Genomic DNA, 21,501 nt, shown 5'->3' on the forward strand with positions numbered 1-21,501 from the left:
TCGCCCTACTCTTCACCACTCCCACATGTCCCTGCCTAGGCCTTTGCTTATGCTCCTCCCTTTAATTCTGATCATCTTCCTCCTCAGTGTCCCCTGCCCAACCCCTACTTCCCAGCCATTTTTCAAAGGCCCAATTTAAATGTTGACACTGCATGAAGCTTTTCACTAATCCCTTTGGAGGGACGCACCCTCACTTTCTGAGGAACCCCACAGCACTTGCTAGTACCTCTCTTTGGCTACTATCTCTTTCCTCATGTTAGAGTTTTCACATGCCCCTTATGACTCAACATACCATAAGTCCCTTAAAAGAAGGTCCAAGGCTGATTTACCTTCCTCTCTCACATATCATCCAGCACTGAGGGCTTCTTACTCAGTAGTTGTTTGTTAAATGAGTCATACTGCATTTGTCTAGTTTACCTCTCTGAGGTCTTAGCTGAACCTTTTTTTAAAAAATCATTCTAAGTCCTGCTCTAGTAGAACCTTATTTGTGTTTGGATGGGATTTTGAAGTACTGCCATATGTGACTTCATTACACATACTCTGCTGGCTGTAACTTGTTTAATGTGTACATTGCTGCATTTTCATCACTTAGGGACTGTCTAGATGAAAGCCGGCATGATCCCTTCCTGCCAGACCTCTCAGTGGCAGTCCTGCAGAGACAAAGGTTTTGCATTCGTTAAGTCAGATACTGCAATAAAGGCTATGTGAGAGTTTACAGGTTTAACCTTCTGTGTATTCACTTCTAAATCACATGTGGACTGGGAACTTCGTATAGAAATCCATAGGCCCCTGGTCTCTCATAAAGGCCTTGTAAGGACAGAAGAAGGGGGACTTAGCTGTCATTTTACAAGGCAAAGTGAAATACCACAAGCTTTTGGTTTCGGTATTTCCCTTCTACTGGATTCAGTAAATTACAATACTTATCTTACAAATGGCTCTGATTGTAAAATCAGATTGTTTGCTTCTAGGCAGCTCAGTGAGGTGATAAAATTTGAGCAATAATAGGAACAATTGCAAAAATCCTTTGCAGATCTGCTGTACTCTATAGGCCTTGATTTAGAATAATATTGATGATAACCCAGGAAATAAAATCTATTTCCCATGGATATCATAAGGGGGTGTAAGAGGGTGGATAAATACAGTTTCATCTTCATTAGCTTGTCTCTCTTAATGATTCCTCATGGTTGCCAATAGTGCTTATTGAAATAAACATTGCAGGAATAATTGCACTGAAAAACTTGCCCGACTTTTCTTGCCGATCTCCATCCATTCTACATGATGGAAGAAAGTTGAAGGCATTTAATTATTTTCTTGAGTACTTCAGAGGTAGGCAAATAGCAATCTGGAAACAATTACCTCTTGCATGTTAATTATCTGCACTGCTGAAAAGTCAGAGAGGTGGGCTTCCAAAAGTCCTTCCCATATGTTTTTAGAATGAAGTCCTCTTCACCTTTTTTGAACATGAAAGTGTGAGATGTAGAGTTAGTATCACTTAAAATAATGAAAGTAGTCTATCAGAAAAAATTTTTTGAAGAAACGAAGTTATTTTTAATAATCCCATTTAGAGAAACGGGATTCCTCTCCTCTATTTCATGTCAAGAATATATATTTCTTCCCTTAGTAACTCATTTTGGTTACTTTGTTACCTATCTGGTTCACATTGCCCGTGGAGAATTTGAAATATTTTATAGGGAATTTCAAGCCGTTTCTTCTTCCTACTTAGAGCAAAGACAAAATCAACAGAATATGGTAGTCTCAACAACGCAGTTGAAGACAAAACCAACCCAGCCCATCTGTGCCTTGACAGTGCAGTGCATGGGCCAGATAAACCTGGGTTGAGTCCCTCACTTCATAGCTTTTATGACCTTCAGCAAGTTATTTAACTTCTCTGGGTCTGTTTCCTTGGTTCTGTGATAGGGGTGGTCTGGCATATGAGAGAGATGCAGTATGTTATTATTCCTCCTCTTACTCTATCCTAGCGTTGTGGAGAGAAATTTGATGATGAATCAAAGTGAACACATTACAAAGTAAATACTTGAGAAAAGCTTATATGATTTTAGCTGAAATTATAGATTATTTGATCAATCAAGTATTTTTTATTATCCCCCTCTCATTAGTTTTTTATCCACTCTTTCATTTTTATGGTTATTCTAGAGCTTAGAACATACACTGTTGACTTATTAGTGTCTACTGGTGATCCTTTTATCAAATGCAAGACCTTAGAAAACATTTAGGCTCCATGTATTTCACTTTTTCCCTTGCTTTTTGTGCTGTTGTTGTCATATGTTTTAATTATGCATATATTTTAAATTCCAGAAGACATTACTAAGATTGTATTACATAGTCACCATTCAGTAGATTGACCCACACAGTTACCCTTTCTGTTGCTCTTTATGCCTTCCTACATTTCCATGATTCCATCTGGGGTCATCTTCCTCCTATTTGAAGAACTCCCTTTAGTATATCTTTTTGGTATTTTGTTAGCATTTCTTTTTATTAATTCTCTTTCCCTGGTTGAGAGTTGATTGAAAGCATATTGATTTTGCCTTCCTTTGTTAACGATATCTTTTCTGTGTAGAATTCTCTGTTGGTAGTTACTTTCTTTCATCACTTTAAAGATGTCATTCCAGGGACTTCCCTGGTGGTGCAGTGGTTAAGACTCCCCGCTCCCAGTGCAGGGGGCCCGGGTTTGATCCCTGGTCAGGGAACTAGATCCCACGTGCATGCTGCAACTAAGAGTTTGCATGCCACAACTAAGGAGCCCGCATGCCTCAACTGAGGAGCCCACCTGCTGCAACTAAGACCTGGCACAACCAAGTAAATAAATAAATAAAATAAATATTTTTTTAAAAAGATGTCATTCCATTGTCTTATGAGCATTGTTTCTATTGAAAGTCAGGTATCATTGAATTGTTGCTCCCTTCTGTGCCTTTCAGCAGTTTTACAATGATGCACCTAGGTGTGGTTTTCTTTGTATTTGTGCTGCTTTAGATATATAGTACTTCTTGAATCTGTGTCATGATGTCTTTTGTCGGTTTAAGAAACACCTTAACCATTATTTCTTCAGAAATTAATTCTAATTCTATCACATTCTTTCTCATCCTGGGGACTCTGTTACACGTGTTTGACCTTTTTACTGTCTCTCATGTGTCTCTTAGACTCTTTTCTGCATTTTTCATCTTTTTTACACCCTGTGCTTCAGTTTGGATATCTTATACTGACTTCTGTTGCATCTAATCTGATATCAAACCCATTTATTGAGTTCTTAATTTTAGTTTTTTTTTTTAGTTCTAGGATTTTAATCTGATTATTTTAATAAAGTTAAGAAGTGAAATCCTGTTGTCTATTTCTTAAATAAATTAATCATATTTATTTTAAAGTCCATGTCTGATAACACCAATATCTAGATCTCTGTGCATCTGTTTCTATTGTCTGGTTTGTTGTCTTTTGTTTTCAGTCATTTGGTGCTGTTGTACGGAATGTCTGGTAGGTTTTGATTGAATATTGAAAAATTGTAGAGGCTCTGTATGATGTTATCTTCTTCATAAGAAGATTTACTTTTTTTTTTTTTTTTCTTTCTAGCCGGCTAATACAGTAAGAGAAGCTCACTATAATCCAGTGAGGAATTGAGATGTTTTGAGACAAGATTTCAGTATTCTTGAGAGCTGGTTGTTTCTTCAGCTTTGCTCTTACTCCAAAGGCATAGCCCTTTCCAGGGCTATAATTCAGTTTGGGGTGTTTACTATAGTCCACCTTCCTTTGTGAACTCGGAATTCCAATTTTTGTTTCCCCAGTACTGTGAGATGGTCGAAAAATTTGCTTAACCTTTTAGCCTCTTAATATTTATTTTCTGTTTAACTTCTCGGACACTTACCAATCTTCCCCCACCAACTCCCCCCACCTCAGACTATGACTTTCATTTTGTGTTTGTTTGCTTGTTTTAGACTATGACTTTCTTAATGGCCCTGAACTTCAGTTGCTGTCTTCTTGGCCCCATGAGGCATTGGCAGTTCTGAACTACTACCTTTTACTACACAACTTAAAATTGGCAAATATTTCAAGAGAAAAAGCAGTGCATGTTGTCAGGCCCACCTTGGAGTGTTTCTGTGATCTTGGTCCCTTAGTCCCAGATACCTGGATTGATCACCAGTGCATTCAATGATCTGTTTCTTGTGTTTTGTCCATCTTTTGTAGTTGTTCTGGGGTGGGGGCAGGGGGCGGGGAGTTGATCTGATACAAGCTAGTCCATCATAGCAGAACGTATCTCATCTCCATTATTAGTCTTTTGAAATTTATACCTCACTTATCTCCCCTCCTCCCAAAAAACATATTTGAGGCAATTTACAGTGAAATACACACATACATGCAATTAACCTTAAAATAAGGGTAAAGAAATCAAAAGTACAAGGGTGGCAGAGAAGGCACAGGAAGGTGTAGAGTAGAGGAAAGAGATAATTATTAGACATTTAGATTGTGAGTGGTTTCCATATTTCACCATCATATGTCGTACTAGACTTCCTTGAAGCTCAGGTACAAAAGGACACATGAATTTTATATATGTTGGGGAAAACAGGACTTGGAAGTTGGAATACAGGTAAAAGAGATGATGAAGCAGTAACAGTTGTCTTCAGGGTTGTTTGTGTGCTGTTTGTTTTGTTTTATTTTGTTTGAGTAGGTTTAGGCAGAAATTTTAAAAACAGGAATTAGGAAGCAGTGCAGGGTTCTGAGACCTATCTAAGAGGGTCTGGGCATCACCAGGGAATGGTGATGTGGTGCTGGGCCACTTAGTAATTGGGATTATGAGAGAGAGGTTTAGCATCAGAGCCTTAATATACTGCACAAAATGTGCTATTAAGGTACCCTAATTTGTGTTGAGTATCAAAGGTAGTTGGGTTGTGGTTACTGACCTGAGTGGTGAGAGACGCCTATATAGTTCTTGTTTTCTGAGGAAAGAGCACACAGTGGTCCATCAACTGGTATTTTTTTTCTGGTACTAAATTTTAAGAGACTTTTATCATATGGATTCTTGCATCATTGAGCAACACAGTAGTGGCCTCAATAGTCCTTTTAAAACTAATAAAGAAATGCTTTTCATATAAAGGTTTCTTATATTGACCCCTGAAAACAAATTTAAATTGTTTCTTAGTAAAGACATTTTTATAGAAATCTAACCTAATACAGTTCAGGTGCCAAAGTGTTTGGGACTCTTCATTTGAAATACTGGTAGAATTTGGAAAACCAGAGGAAAATTTTGGGTTTTTCCCCTTAGTCAACTGTTACAAGAGGTTTCAACTAAAATTGGTAATGTGTGGCTTTGCAGATATTCTTTTTGATTTGGAAAGAGCCATATGCTCTATGTTTTACAAGTTGTGTTTATTTTTTAAATATTATTAGCTGTTATTTAACAATATTAAAGGAAATATGTGCTAAATAGCAGACTGCTGGTAGCAAATTGAAATTCTGTTAACTAAACTTCAAAATCTTGCTTTCCACAGATGAGGGCATATCCCAGTTCTGCATGTACGACACTGCTCGGGTTTATATCTTTTTTAGATTAGAATTTGATCTTTCAAGCATCTGTTCCTATCTGCTTGGCTTTTTCCAGCGGCACTGTAACATAGCCAGGGTCGAAGGTACTTCTGCAGGTTGAGTTGAGGCAGGAGTGCCTAAGGGACCCCAGGGGAGATGGGGAAGGCTTCCCACAGGAGGTGGTGCTGGAGCTGCTTCTTGCAAGAGGCTGAGAGATTGCTGGGAGGGCATTCCAGGTGAAGGAAGCACAGAAGCAGAGGCTGTGAGGCCCAAGGGAGCATGGCATTTCCAGAGACTGAAGGGCCATTTGTTTTGTTGAAGTCTAAGGACTAAGGGGTGGGAGAATGGTAGCTGATGAAGCTGGAATGGTAGCCATGGGCCAGACTATGAAGGATCTTGTGTGTCTTCTATTTGTTCATTTATTTAGCAAATATTTATTGAACAACTACTATGTACCAGGCCCAGTTCTAGGCACTGGCATTCAGCAGTGAACAAAACAGATAAAAATCACTGCTCATTTAGACCTTGCATCCTGGTGGGAGAAGGCAGATAATAAATAATAGTAAAAGTATATGGATACACATAAAGAATATTAGTGATAAGTGATAAGAAGAAAATTTGACAAGAATGAGGATGGGTGTGTACAATTTTAAGGTGGTCAAGAAAGGCCTCACTAATAAGGCAACACTAGAATGAAATGTGAAGCTGGTGATGGAGTGGGGTTTATGTCTGAGAGTGCTCCAGACCAAGAAAATGTGCAGAAGCCCTAGGTTGGAATAGGTCTCTCTGCTCAAGAGTCTTAGGAGGAAAGCATGGCTGGAGTGCAGTGGCGGGAGGAGCTTGGAGAAGAAAAGAGGGCCAGGTCCTGGGAGGTCTTGGTGGCCTCTGTGAGGACTTGGCTTTTATCTGAGTGACATGGGGAGTGATTGGAAAGCTTTGAGCAGAGTAAGGACAGAATACACTTAAGTTTTTAAAAGATGGCTTGGCTGTATTGAGAGTGGAGGGCAAGAGCAGAGGGAAGGCAGGCAGCCAGTTGGGAGAGGCTGTTGCTATAATTCAGGTGAGAGGGAAGGTGGCATGAACCAGGGGCATCACAATGGGGGGGTCTGGAAGATAAGAGTATATCCTGTAGGTGATGAGGAGCCATGAGATACTTCTGACCAGTGAAGAGACATATGATTTGTGCGTTAAAAAGATGATTTGGGTGACTCTGTGGAAGCAGGACTGGAGAGCTGACTCAAGCAGCTGGCTCAGTTTGCTGAGCTCCACTCGCTAAGAATAAAGACAGACACCCTACAAGGAATGTAGCCTCATGCCGAAGGGCCCTGTTGAGCCCATTGTTAACGCTGGTGAAGTTCTTGACAAGGGCCAGAAATTGCAAAGGTTTACATGTTAGGAAATTCCTTTGTAAACCTGTCAAGTAAGCAAAGTGAATGATTGTGATCAGGTTTATTCTAGAGGCGGCCTGCAAAGCAGGTGACCGCAGACCCTTACTGCGTGCAGGGCACTGTTGTGAGTGCTCTGTGGCTCAGTTAATCCTTACACAGCCCTAAGGGTGTGTCTCCATTTCACAGATGGAAACTGGGCTCAAGGAGGATAAGCGTTAGGCTGTATTCCCTCTTACGGGTCTCCACCATGAAGCTTCCTTTTTCTTCTTTTTTTTTTTTTAAAAAAAATTTATTTATTTATTTATTAGGTTGCACCAGGTCTTAGTTGCAGCACATGGGCTCCTTAGTTGTGTCATGTGAACTCTTAGTTGCAGCATGCATGTGGGATCTAGTTCCCAGGCCAGGGATCGAACCCTGGCCCCCTGCATTGGGAGCGCGGAGTCTTATCCACTGCACCACCAGGGAAGTCTTGAAGCTTACTTCTGAAGGGTCTCTCTGGGAGAGTCAGAATTATCCAGTCATCTGTGAAATTAAATGTAAAAACGATGGCCTGTTTCCTCTGTGAAATGTGGTGATGATGACCTCACTGCTTGCTGGGTATTATTTCAGTGCCCTGAGTTTCCACTGACAGAAATTAGCCTAAGGAATATAAGTGGGTGTGAGTGGAATTGCAAGGAATTGAAATGTCCAGGGGAAGACGTGTGTGTGTGTGTGTGTGTGTGTGTGTGCACGTGTGCACATGTGTTTGTATGTGTGTGTGCATGTGGAATGATTTAGAAGGTATGGCAGATCTAGTGGCTCGGATGATGCCATCTAGTCATGAGGGCACATTCTCTGCGCCTCTTTGGTCCCAGTGTTGACCTGGGTCTCTTCTGCTGTAGATGGCTTCCTCACCTGGTCAGGAGGGCTGCTCACATGCAGCTTCAGAGCAAAGCATCTCTGTAGTACCCTGATTCCAAAGGAGGTGAAAGTGTCTTCCTGAGCAGCTTCAGCAAAAATGAGCAAGGAGGACTCTGACCTTGTTTCAGCCCCAGTGTGCATTCCTGGGACCGGGGGTGCAGGGCATTCCTTAGATCATAGACATATCATCCCAATCTCTGCCTTGATCTTCACATGGCACTCTCCCTGAGTGCTTGTCTCTGTCCAAATTTCCCCCCTTTTACGGATACTGGTCGTTGGATTAGGGCCCACCCTACCCCAGTATGACCTCATTACGGTTTAGCTAATTACATCTGCAACAACCCTATTCCCAAATAAGATCACATTCTGAGGTGCTGGGGGCTAGGACTTCAGCATATGAATGTGGGTGGTGGTGGTAGGGAGACACAAGTCAGCCCGTAACAAATGACAGAAACACAGAACTGAAAATAAATAATAGAAGTTCCATTTTATTGAGCTCTTACTACATGGCAGTCTCAGCTAGCCATTTTATTTCATCAACTCAGTGAATCCTTCTTTCCTCATTTTATAGTGGAGGAAGCCCAAGCTAAAAGCGGTCTCTCAGTTTAAACTTGTCTCCTTGATTTCAGAGCCCATGCTTTCTCCTGTACACCTTAATGCTATACCTATTCATAGAACATCAGGAAAGAGCCATGCAAGTTCATTTGGTCTGAATTGAAATACTAACACAGGCAATAAACGCACTGCAAAAAAATGTGCTGAAGTTCGTTGCAAAGAAGCGATCTTAAAGGACACACAGGTGACGGTCCCTAAGGGCCCTCCCCGAGGCCTGTGCACCTGGGGCAGGGAATGCCAGGGAACTCTTGGCTTTGTCCAGCAGGCCTCTCATCCCCAGTAAGCCGCTGCATTCCTACCAACGCCCAGCAACCAGCCAGAGCAGGCACTGTCTCCCTTTGTGCTTCCCTATCCTCATTCTGAATTTAGATCAGGGTGAAGAGTAGAGAGAAGGAAATGAGCCAGAAAATAGAAAATTAATACTTGGTAGAGTTGTCATATTTTAAAATTAATTTATAGGCAATGTCAGATAACCAGAGTTAAATCATTTTATCAGCAGGCTGCTCTAGGATTTAAAAATTGGCAGCCATCATTGTAAATCAGGTCTCAGGAGCCCCCAGGGAATCGTCTCTAGGGAAGAATGTTGACATAGGGTGGGCAGAAATGTAAATACTTGATTAGCTGTGTCCTTTTCTTTCACACAAAACCTAAAGTATTTCTACCTCATGTTGAGTGATCACAGTAGGTTAAATAGTAACAGGAGGGAGAAAGCTATTCAAGTTCATGGTTAGCCTACTTTTTTTAGTGCTTCTCTTCCTCCCTGGCAATCCTAGGAGACTGTTGCATGAGAGGTACTCACCACAGCGGGGTATTCCTGGCTTGGGGTCCTTGGGGTGGGCTCAGCCTTCTTCTGCACAGACACTGGCAGCACGCTGGTCAGTGTCACATTTCCCCAGCTGGTCGATGTCACGTTTCCACCATGTGCCTGGGAGCCGGAGCGCCCACAGTTTTACCACATTTATACTGGGAAGACCTTATTGGATTCAAGCCCTGCCTTTCACCTCTTGTTGTTGCAGCTCTTTGTCGAGGGCGTGTGGTGAGGGTCCCCGCGGGGAGTCTGGTGCGGGTGGTGGGCACTGAACTGGTCATCCCCTGCAACGTCAGCGACTACGACGGCCCCAGCGAGCAGAACTTTGACTGGAGCTTCTTGGCCTCGGGCAGCAGCTACGTGGAGCTCGCCAGCACTTGGGAGGTGGGCTTCCCCGCCCAGCTGTACCGTGAGCGCCTGCAGAGGGGTGACATCGTGCTGCGGCGGACGGCCAACGACGCCGTGGAGCTGCACATAAAGAACGTCCAGCCCTCAGACCAAGGCCACTACAAGTGTTCCACCCCCAGCACGGATGCCACCGTCCAGGGCAACTATGAGGATACAGTGCAAGTTAAAGGTACATCGTCACGGGGGGTTGCTCCGCTGGGGGACCGGACTTTCCTCTGCCACTCAGCTGTGCGGGACTGTGCCAGAAACTTAAGTCCTCTGGGTCTCTGTTCCCTCCTCTGTCCAATGGACGAATAATGTCTTACCTGATTAAAGGCAGAGGATGGGCCGGGTGGCCTCTGAGCGCCCTTTCTCTTCACTCCATTATGATCGTGAGCCCTCCCGTGGCTGGTGAGTTGAGGCAGAGTGGTGTGTGATGGCGACTCCAGCTGTGAGCCAGGTTGCCTGCACGCAGTAGGTCCCATGGCTCGCCCTCCCACTTGTCAGCTCTGTGGCCGTGGGCACGTCCCATGCCTCAGCTTCGTCCTCTGGAAAACAGTGCCTTCCGTAAAGGTCAAGGTGAGTTAGGACATGTAAAGCCTCAGAGCAATGCCATGGTAAGCACTCAGTCAGGTTAGGGACGAGAAGGTGATGGTCGTGATGATACCGATGTTCAGGTTTGTGGGACTAACAGTACTTCAAAACTCATGTCTCTCTTTGTGCCCTTCATGACTTAAGTACCTGTTTGTTCTAGAAGTGGTAGGGGTCATATGTGGAGAGAGAATGATGTGGTCACTGCAACCTTATTGGCCTGGCTGTGCAAGTCATCACACCTTATGTATCTGGAATGTTTGGGTTTGTTTGTTTTTTCATTTTCCAAGTTCTGTTTGATGAACTCACACATTCCATTCTCAACCCAGTGAAGAAGAGAGGGCAGGGTATTTCCCTGATTAACACATGAGGCAATGGAAGAGCATAGGTTAATTACTTGCCTAAAATCACACAGCTAATTAGTAAATGAGCAAGAGCAAACAATTTTCATTTGGGGCTAGCAAAATAGAAACATTATTAGTGTTGTTATTATTATTACTTAGGTATGCATTTATTTGTATCCTGCCTTGTTCCAAAAAGAATTATATCAGAGGAGTAGTGTAATTAACGATCAGGAAAGCAGAAGATGTACATGATGATATAAAAAGAAGGGGTTGATTCAGGCATTCACTCCTTCTGTAATGATTTATGGGCTACTACCATATTGTCCAGATACTGTTCCCCCATTAGACTCATGAGGAAATAAAACAGCCATGTCCATTATGCAGGTATTAAAATGTCCAATCTACCTCTTCCATTACGTTTTCTCATTCCTCTACAAAATCCAAATATGTTTTTGAGAAAAAAGTCCCATAGGACATTCTTGCATTGGAGTTAAATAATGCATTGCTTTTGTAGTCATCACACACATGGGCCACCTCCACTAGGTCAGATGCACCCTCGTCTCCATGTGTAATTCTCATCTTGAGGAGTTGGAGGCAGCAGGGGGAACCTACACCCCCCCACACCCACCCACACACACGCTGCCCAGTATCTTTCTGTTTGTTCTCCAGTCTTTGAAAGGCAAGAGTAAGGAGAGGCTCTCCTGGGGTCAGGAAAGCAGATGGATGGCCATGAAAGAGACTGGCTGGCTGCCCAAGTGGAGCCTCTCGTGGCTGCCATGCATGGTCTAGTGTCTCTCTGGCCTTCAGCTTCATGGGTCTTCAAACTATATATCCATGGCCTTAGGGATAACTGGTCTTGGGAACTGAGTCATGTTAGCTGGACTCACAGACTAATGTGTATAGTAGAAGGTCATTATATTCATTTGCAATAGAGATAGGTCTTTGTGATGTGTCCTTCTAAACATGTAGCAGTTTTTTTTCTGTTGTTTAGAGTAGTCCCTTCTCAAGGACACTGAATTCGTTTCTGAGTGTGGGATGGCAGGAAAACCCAAGGAGATGATGGACAGTGGTTTTGGGGATTCTCTCAGCCAGCCCATAGGCAAGCCTGAGAGGTTGTCCCTGCCCTTTGGTAGGGGCCTCCTCGCTGGTTACTTCACGTGTGGCTTCCCTTCCTCAAGAGCAGTCACCGACACTTCCCTGATCTCCAGCCCCCTTTTTCTAGACTATGGAAGAGCCCAGCTTTTCCCCAGTGGGTCCTAATAGTTAAATAGTTGAGGCGTCAGTTTTCCTCGATGGGTTCCTACCCTGCAGATACCCTCTGCTCACCCTAGTCATTCTTAGACATTCCCCAGGCCTCAAGGCACAGGAAGCTCTCCTGTGCTTTTGTGCTTTGCGGATTACACTGCCTTAACTCCTAGAAGATCCCCCAGGTTCTCTACTCCAGCCTGTGTCCTAACAAAGGAGTGTTGGACAGTAGTGGCTGGTTATTTGATTGTGATTGCTGAGTGCCAAGCACTGTCCTGGGCACCTTCCCTTATAGCTGGTTTAATTCTCAGTCAACTTCCGGAGATAGGTCTCGTTGTCATCCCTTTTTAGGGTTGAGGAAAACGAGGCACGGAGGGGTAAAGTGACTTGCCTAAGGGCGGCAGAAGTAGAACTCCAAGGCACAGCTCCCAAAAGGGAGTTTGCACCACCCGGTTCTAGCCAGGGGTCTTATTAGTGTCTCCTCTTTTTTCAAGTCAGAAAGTTGAGATCATAGATGAAGCCCAGTGGGCAGCCGTGCCCATCTGGGCTTTAGAACAGGGGAGGGGAGGAGGAAATTGTGCCGCAAGCCCCGGACGGTGCCGGGCACTTGCGCGGTGGCTGGGGTGGCGGTGTGCTGACGGCTCCGCTTTCTCCTTGCAGTGCTGCCGGATGCTCTGCGCGTGGCCGCCGGCCCCCAGCCCTCCCCGGGCCCCAGCCTGCGCGAGGGCGAGCCCTTCGAGCTGCGCTGCTCAGCCTCCACCGCGTCGCCGCTGCACACGCACCTGGCGCTGCTTTGGGAGGTGTGGCGCGGCCCCGCCGGCCGGAGCATCCTCTCCCTGACCCACGAGGGCAGGTTGCGGCCCGGCCCCGGCTATGAGCAGCGCTACCGCAGCGGGGATGTGCGCCTGGACACCGTGGGGAGCGACGGGTACCGCCTCTCCGTGTCCCGGGCCCTGGCCTCCGACCAGGGTTCCTACCGGTGCATCGTCAGTGAGTGGATCGGAGAGCAGGGTAACTGGCAAGAAATTCAAGAAAAAGCCGTGGATGTGGCCACCGTGATGATCCAGCCAACAGGTGAGCTTCTGGAAATTGTATGTTTTAGACTATATGTTATTCAGGGCAATGTGCTGTGAAGAACTCGGCCGGGAGCCTTTTTCTTCTCTGACGAGATTTCTGCTGCTCCTGGGAGGCCTCGCGTTGATGGGTGAGGGAGTAGTGTGGTGTTAATGGTTTGGGGAGGATGCATTTGTTTTGTGCCAAGTGCCGAGACGCCTGGGAAGCTGCAGGTTGCATAAGATACTACGAGAATTTTGTGACTGAAAGATTAAGATCTTCTAAGTGCCAGGAGAGGTCGGCCTGTTGGTCAGAGGGGCTTTGGGGTGGAGCTGCCCCCAGCCCGCTCCCTTGGCTTCATTTTGTTTGGTGTTTCCTAAATCTCTGGATCTGCCCTTCCCCACAGCTGTTGGGGACGTGTCTGGCTCATCCCCAAACCTCTCGTCTGACTTGGGTCCTCTAGGCCTGCCTTTCAGGTCCCCTCAGATGTGACATCCCCTTGTAGGTGAGGGATTCTCTAGGGCTGGGCCTCTTCTTATGTCCTCTAGGCCACATACCCCAGAAGCATTCAGCCCTGGGGTCTATACGCAAGAAGTTGTTGTCATCTGTGAACCAGCCTTTTCAAAAACAACAAACAAAACCCTTCTTACTCCTGCTAGAGAAGTAATTAAGGAAATGCAAAATACATTTTCGAAAACCCATAAAAATAAAAGAAAAACAAATAGGAAAGAAAAACGGGCCATTTTTGACTCAGTTTCCAACAGGCATCAGTAGAGAACCTACTGTATGCTCAGTTCTGTCCTGGGCTCTGGGGTCAGAGATGCTTAAGGATCGTTCCCAGGCCTCATGGAGCTTCTGGCTTGGCAGGGAGAAAGTGTAAAGAGCCCATCTCAGGGTGATGTCCCTGCTGTGCATGGTTGGATAGACTTGGTTTGCTGGGAGTCCGACATCTCCAGATCTCAGCACTCTGCTGCTGTTCCTGCTGCCTCCTGGTTTGTCAACTGGGAAGACCCTGGCTGGACTCATTTCCTGACTATAAACAAGAGCGTGTGGTCGCTCTGTTGCTGAGATTGGAAGGAAAGCAGGAAACGATACACACGGGGCGTGTTTTTCCTCTGCAAGCTGCACTGTCCTGAGCACTCTACCCTGCGTTCACACCACAACACAGGAGCTGGATTTGGTAGAAGCAGCACTGACTGGCCACTGAATGACCGTGGCCGTCAGTGAGGTTGGAGGTGCTCTTGTCGACAAGAGGGGCTGCAGGTCACACTCAGTCTTGGTTCTCCTGGCTGCAGAAATCACTTGTCACCTGCCTTTTTGGAAGTGATCTGCCAGGAATCTGACCTAAGAAACCACGGATATTCAGCTTGCATCAAACAACTGTTTTAACGGGGCAGGAGGGTTAAGAATTTCAGCTTGGCAGCGAATTATCTTTTCATACAAGAAGTTCAGTGGTAAAGGTATTTTTTTTTTTTTATTTCAAACAAGCCACAAAACCCAGAGTATAGTTATAAGACTTGAACACCCTGAGTCTATTAGGCAGGCAGTAGCATCTGGCTCTCACCTGAGCCTGAGGGTTCATAGCTTTTTGTGCCATGGGCGTCTTTGACAGTCCTTTGAAGCTCACAAACCCTTTCTCAGAGTTAATGTGTTTTAATTCATGAAATACATGTGGAGGATGACAAAGGAAAACAATTACATCGAATAGTAATCAAAATATTTTTAAGACAACTTTGTTATATAATATAGTGTTTTATTATTGCATTAAATAATAAGATATAGTGGCAGGCCTAACAACTACTGTAATTTCTGATAAGTGATGAATATAAATGATATTTTAAGATATCTGCAACAATTGTAAGGTGATGTGAAAATATCTGTGATTTCTATTGGGAACAAGGTCCCAGGGACAGATAATACTACACTGGTTTGTTGCTTAGTTTCATAATGAGGGGAGCTGCTATATTTCATGTAGAGGTTAGTAAAACAAAGACAATTTGTTTTTCCCATCCATGTCACAGATTCCTTAAATTCTCTTTGTGGACCCCAGGTTAAGAACCACCACACTAGAGTGATGATCTTACTCTCATTTTCAACACCTGCATTCTCCATAGCTAGCTTTTTTTTTTTTAATTAAAGTGTAGTTGATTTACAATATTATGTTAGTTTCAAGTGTACAACATAGTGATTCAATAGTTTTATAGATTTTACTCCATTAAAGTTATAAAACATTGGCTATATTTCCTGTGCTGTGTATTACATCCTGTATCTTATTTATTTTATACTTAGTAGCTGTACCTCTTGATCCCCTTCCTCTATCTTGCCCCACCCCCTCCCCCTCTCTCCACTGGTAACCAGTAATTTGTTCTCTGTATCTGTGAGTCTGTTTTTGTTCTGTTATATTAATTCATTTGTTTCATTTTTTAGATTCCACATATAAGTGAAAACATGCACTATTTGTCTTTTTCTGTCTGACTTACTTCACTAAGCATGATACCCTACAGGTTTTGTTGCAAATGGCTAAATTTCATTCTTTTTTGCAGCTGAGTAATAATCCATTGTATATGTACACCACATCTTCTTTAATCATTCATCTGTTGATGGACACTTAGGTTGCTTCCATATCTTGGCTATTGTAAACAGTGCTGCTATGAATGTTGTCCATAGGTACCTTCTTAAGTATTCTTATTGCATTGTTATGATAAATGGCACAAAACTACTTAAATGGTGGGGCTGTAGGTCATGTAGGTGGCAGTAAACCCCCCTATATTAGGAGTGGTCTGGTTGATGCAGATGTTGGTGTGTAATTTATAGGTTCAGTTATATCCAGTGGGAGAAAGCCTGCATCACTACAGGCTTAGTCTGAGGTCCCCTCTTGCATTACGAGTCCTTAGAACTGATTCTTTTTTTCCCTTCACCGTGCTTCATCCTGTCCCAGCAGTGAACCCTCCAATCCCATAGAACATGTGACAACTATGCTTAGTGATGTGACAAGATATTTAGCCACTGGCTGGGAAAAAATATTAGAAAGTGAACTATACCGCTAAAGAGATGTTTCTGCCAGTATTTCTAAACGCAAGAATCTGTTTTCTCCATGCGTACTGTCCACAGCTGCATATTGCCCACTTCTTTCCTCAGCTGGCTCCCTCCTGAGCCTTCTTTTACCTCCAGTAGTGGTGGCCGGCACAGAGAGACTCTGACAGTATTCTGCTATCTCTGACCACAGTTTGTACGTGGGGAGGTTCAAACCGTAGCACAGGCTCAGGGCAGCAGTTTCCATACTGACTCCTCTCAAAAGATATCTCTTATTACTTTTGGCTCGTTTAAAGGTTGAAGGAGGAGGAGGAATTCGGAAGAAGGTGGGTGGAGGTGAGAAATTAGACTTCAAATTCCTTTTTCTAATACTATGCCCACCTCATTTTCTGTCTTCATCAAGGCAGATGTTGAACTTGGCCTGAAACACTTCTTTGAAATATCATCAGCCTTTGGAAATATTTATATGAAAGTCATTTACTCCGAAGGGCATGGGCTTTGGGGTTGCATGTTTTCTGAACTGAGTGACAGCGTTTGTCGCTGAGCTGACCCGGGACCGCAGCTGGTGCTGAGTGACTCCTGCTAGAAGACCAGGACCGTGCTGTGCGTCCGCTTGAATCCCCTGGGAGGTGTCGGCTATTTATCATCTAAGCAGTTGTTCCTAGAGCATTACCACGTGTTGAATGTTTTTCTACTCTGATTACAGATGTTCAACTTCTTTGCAAAAAATCCCTTGAATAAACTAAAATGTTTCCATGTAAAAAGCTTTGACAGGGGAATGCTGAAATCACATCTGCCTGGAGACCGTGACACCAGATCCTTCAGTGCTTCGTCTAAATATAGTCTACTTTTAATTATCCACACAGAGAGGGCAGTGGCATGGGTAATCCAGAAATCACTGTGGCTTGGTTTTAGAATATATGCTTTATCCTTGACTTTAAGGCGGTGTGTGGAACAGAATAAATGATGCTCTAAGTGCATTGCCTTTGGAAGACTTGACTCGTTAGGCATATTGTCTGGTTTCACTTTCCCAGTCCTTCTGTTTAGGATCCTCCCTACCCCCTTTTACCCAGAAGATGGTTTCACCCTCACTTCCTACCCTCCAGCTCCTGGCCCCCAATATGTACCGGCCAGAGCCGAGCTGTCTTTTCTCTGAAAGTCACCCAAGGCCTGTCATGCATATGGAGAAAGTATAATTTTAGTTTTGTAATGTTCAGCAGACTTGTTTTCAAATGATAGTGTACGTGATAATAGTGTAACACTTAAGAGCAGAGTCCCTAGAGGCAGACAGCCGGGATTTGAATCTTAGCTCTGTCACATATTAGCTGTGGCACCTTGGGCAAGTTATTTAACTTCTCTGTGCTTCAACTGCCTTATCAGTAAAATGGAGATGATAATTGTACTACCTCATAGGGTTGTTTTGAAGATGAAATTTATAAAGCACTCAGAAGAGTGTCTGGCATATAGTAAGCATATATATATATATAAGTGCTTGCTGCTGTTATTGTTTTAATGAAATAAAAAGAAATATGGGGCTTCCCTGGTGGCGCAGTGGTTGAGAGTCCGCCTGCCGATGCAGGGGACTAGGGTTCGTGCCCCGATCCCGGAAGATCCCACATGCCGCGGAGCGGCTGGGCCCGCGAGCCATGGCCGCGGAGCCTGTGTGTCCGGAGCCTGTGCTCCGCAACGGGAGAGGCCACAGCAGTGAGAGGCCCGCGTACAGCAAAAAAAAAAAAACAAAAAAAAAACAACAAACAAACAAAAAAAAAAGAAATATGGTATGTTTCATTCATTTATTCAGTACATTTCTCAAGCACTTAAAACTGTACAAAGCCTTCTAACTTGAATGGTGCAAATAAGGTAAAAGGAGATGATCTAAGGGGACGGGGGTGGAAGCAGCAAATACGATCGAGATTATCTAGATGTCCTTGTTTTTAATGTTCCAGTTCTTCGAGCCGCTGTGGCCAGGAATGTGTCTGTGGCTGAAGGAAAGGAGCTGGACCTGACCTGCAACATTACAACGGACCGAGCGGACGACGTCCGACCCGCGGTGACATGGTACTTCAGCAGGATGCCTGACAGCACCTTGCCCGGCCGCCATGTGTTGGCTCGACTGGACCATGATTCCCTGGTGCACAGCTCTCCTCGCATGGCCTTGAGTCACGTGGATGCACGTTCCTACCATTTACTGGTTCGAGATGTTAGCAAAGAAAATGCTGGCTACTATTTCTGCCACGTGGCGCTCTGGACACCCGGGCACAACAGGAGCTGGCATAAGGTGGCAGAGGCCATGTCGGCCCCAGCTGCTGTGGCTGTGACCTGGCTAGGTGAGTGGTTTGGAGGGATGGCTCTTCACCTCTCTGGCTTAATCCCTCCTCTGGGATAGGGAGAGGAGTAAGGGAGCTGTGTGTTCTGCATTGTTTCGGCCTTCTTGATATAAGGACAAGCATACCCTCTCCTGCATAGATCCCAAGCTGGGGGAGAAAGCAAAACTGGCTGAAATAGAATCTGGCAGGCAAGGGAAATGTTTAGATAATGTGGCCTCCGTTGTCTCAATACCCTCATCTGAGAGGATATATATTCCTTTTGTTGTCGAGATTTGCAGGGTCGGGGGGCCCTGCTGAATGGCTCTTTGAAATGGATCTTTGTTGGAGGGAGAACACTGCCATTCTCCCTTTCCTTTTCCTAGACTCCTAGGTGCTCTCTGGCAGGAGCTGGGGCTTTTCTAAAGCCCAGGGAAGAAAAAGAATTCCTTTAGTTAATGGAACACGTTTTTTTTCACTGAATGACCTGGAATGCCCAAATGAATTTTTTTTTCCAGATACCAGTTAAATCGAGGAGGCTGCCTGCTTCCCCTGCTCTTCTGGAGGGCTCTCTCCCCACGTCCGATTCCCAAGGGAGGAGCAGAGTGGCCCTCAACTGTTGCCCTCCTTGCCACCCATGTTATTGTTACTTGTCATATATGTGAAGGTCATTGTCGTATCCTCTTCTTTTTTTTTTTTACCACGCTCACCTTCCCCATCTCTTATTTTCCTGAATGCTTGCCCTCCAGGGCTGACTTTTCCTAATTTTGTTAATATCTTGTAATTCATTGCAAGTGAACTTAGGCAGGATGGGGCCGGGTGGAGTGTGGAGTGCTTCGCTTCCCAAGTCCATTACTGCAAAGATGGAGACAGGCCTGCCGGTTAGCCTCTTCCCTGTTTTGAGCTTGATCTCTCTACTGTCCCCTGACTGTTCCGAGCCCGCATGAAGGCCTTTGACATTGCTCCATTAGGAGGTAAAACCGATCTTTAAAGGCTCGGAAATCATTTCCTCCTTTGTCTAATGCTAAATGGCCTCCCGCCGTGAGCCCCAACTCATTTCTCAGCTCTTCCTTGTCTCTGCAGTGAAATCTTCTCCTGGGCTAGTAGCACATTCACTGTCTGTTTCTTCCTAATAAGCTGTTATTTGGCAAAGATGGGGAGTTGGCAAGTGGGGACAGAGGGGGCAGGGAGAAGACGAGTAATAAGAGAAGAAGCAGAGGGTCCATCCAATTCTGAGCGAGACCGGGCGGGGTGTGAGTCATCCCTGGTAGCAAAGTGATTCTTTGATATCTGCAAAGTGAAAGGAGCGGGTGCATCTGGCGAGCTTTTATTCCTGCCGTCTGAACCCCGTGCGAGAAACTCATCATGAAGTACTGAACTGGAACAACGTTAGCCCAGCTAGAACTCTCCTTAGCAACCTTCAAAATAAAACAGATGTTGTCAGCACCAGAAGAAGAGTTTTCATCCCTGGAGCTGAATGTGTCTCACAGCCCTGATCCTCGGTGCCTTGTGCGGTGCTGTGAGATCCCAGCGCCGATGCTCCGCACCCCTCCCCCACCGACTTAGAGGGCCTCTTTGAAGTCCTCTTGCGCTGATCCCAGCCTACCCCGGGGGAGAGATGCAGAGACTGTCAGGAAACAGGAGGGGAACTCGGGGAGGGAATGGGCTCTTTTAGCTGGAAGGGATTTGTTGGTGGCTGTGTTCTCCAGAGAGTGGGAAGAAATAAAGAGACTAAATTGTGGGAAAAGGTTTGGTTATGATTCTGAGGATCCAACACAGTTGTTGCGAAAGCTGTCAGTGTGCTTTTCCCTGGCTGATCTAAGGCCCCAGGCCCCACATCTCTCACAGTTTTTTGCACGTAATGGGCACTCAGTAAACACTGGCCTGATGGATAGATAAACCAGCACCAACACATGGATATGTTAAAATATATGCATAGGAAAAGAAGAATTGCAAAGAAAGCAATAACGTGCAGCTCAGAATATTCAGAGATACTGCACATGGGCAAACCTGCCAGGAGTGTAAGTGGTATTCTTCTCCTGTCTTCCCCTTAAATCTCTCCTCCTTCCCTGTGCCTCTGTCTCATACCATTACAGCTCCCTGGATACTTGTCAGGAGGCAACTTGGGCCTGAGTACAGCAGTAGGCTTTTTCTCCAGGACCTCCCAATTGGATTCTCCACTCAGCAGTGATCAGGCCTGGCTTGACACTGTGTGATTCTCTCTAGATCTACAACATGTCTGCGTATGCATGTGGATACCATGCCACATGTAAATTGGGGCCTGCTGAGGCTAACTGAGAGGTGGTAATAAGACAGGAAATACTCTATTTAGATAGGTCATCTTGTGTTGTGTGACTGTGGAATGTTGTCACAAAAGAGCTCTTGAGAAAGCCAGATCCCTATGCAGGTATTACACAAAATGCTCAATTTTGCTACCTGACAGATTAAAAATAATAACTACCATGTATTGAACACTTACTACGTGCCAGGGACTGGGCCAAGGGCTTTACACGCATTAAATATTGGATCCCCGCAAAGAGTGCAAGTGAGGTACTGTCCCAATCCCCACCTGAAAACCACTGATTTTCATTTCGCTCACAATTTTGAGGGTCAGGAATTAGGGAAGGACTCAATGGGGTTCATCTCTGAGGCACATGGTGACAGCTGGGACAGCTAGGGCTAGGGATCCCCTTCCAGATGGCTTTCTCATGCACTTGTCGCCACGTTCCAGGGCATCTCCCTCTGTCCCCATGTGGTGTCTCACCCAGGCCCTGTCCATGTGGCTTGGGTTTCTCATGGCGCCGTCTTCTCAGGACAGTCATTCTTCTTAGGTGGCGGCTGGCTGCCAAGACACAGGAAGTAGAAGTGCCTGGCTAGTTGAAAGCTATCCCCGGGACTGGTACAGTGCACCTCCGCTGTTTTCTGTCGGTCAGAGCCATCACAGAGTCAGTCCAAGTTCAAGGGGGTAGAGAAAGAGACCCCATCTCTTAATGGGAGACCAGCAAGGTCACATTTCAAAAAGGGCATGTGAGATGGGAAACGTTACTGCATCATCTTTGGAAAGTAGAATCTATGCAGTGGTTAATGCTTGTCCCTTTTATTTCAAAAGAAATGTTTAGAATGGCTTGGATAGAATTATGGCCCTAGGTCAAGTCTGTCCCAAGTATTTTCATCTTGAAGGGAGTCTGTCCCAAGTATTGTCATCCTATGTGGAAACAGTTTGGCTTTGGGGATCAGCTTCACTCCTGAAACTCTAAAGCATAGAGTCCTAAAAGCTGGGTGGTTCTTGTCCTCATTAGCTTGGG

The 21,501-nt window shown here is 44.9% G+C and overlaps 1 protein-coding gene across 1 annotated transcript in view; it reads left to right on the forward strand.

The window, feature by feature from the left end:
* The window catches only part of PTGFRN (prostaglandin F2 receptor inhibitor), an 85,277-nt gene that overhangs the window by 21,547 nt on the left and 42,229 nt on the right, over positions 1 to 21,501 (forward strand). Inside the window, exons 2-4 of the mRNA XM_060090351.1 lie at positions 9,449 to 9,817; positions 12,468 to 12,881; positions 17,840 to 18,220. Of these exons, the coding sequence (XP_059946334.1) occupies positions 9,449 to 9,817; positions 12,468 to 12,881; positions 17,840 to 18,220 (1,164 nt within the window). The remainder of the gene's footprint in view (positions 1 to 9,448; positions 9,818 to 12,467; positions 12,882 to 17,839; positions 18,221 to 21,501) is intronic.

This window comes from Mesoplodon densirostris, chromosome 2 (genome assembly GCF_025265405.1).
Source record: "Mesoplodon densirostris isolate mMesDen1 chromosome 2, mMesDen1 primary haplotype, whole genome shotgun sequence".
Taxonomy (NCBI): Eukaryota; Metazoa; Chordata; class Mammalia; order Artiodactyla; family Ziphiidae; genus Mesoplodon; species Mesoplodon densirostris.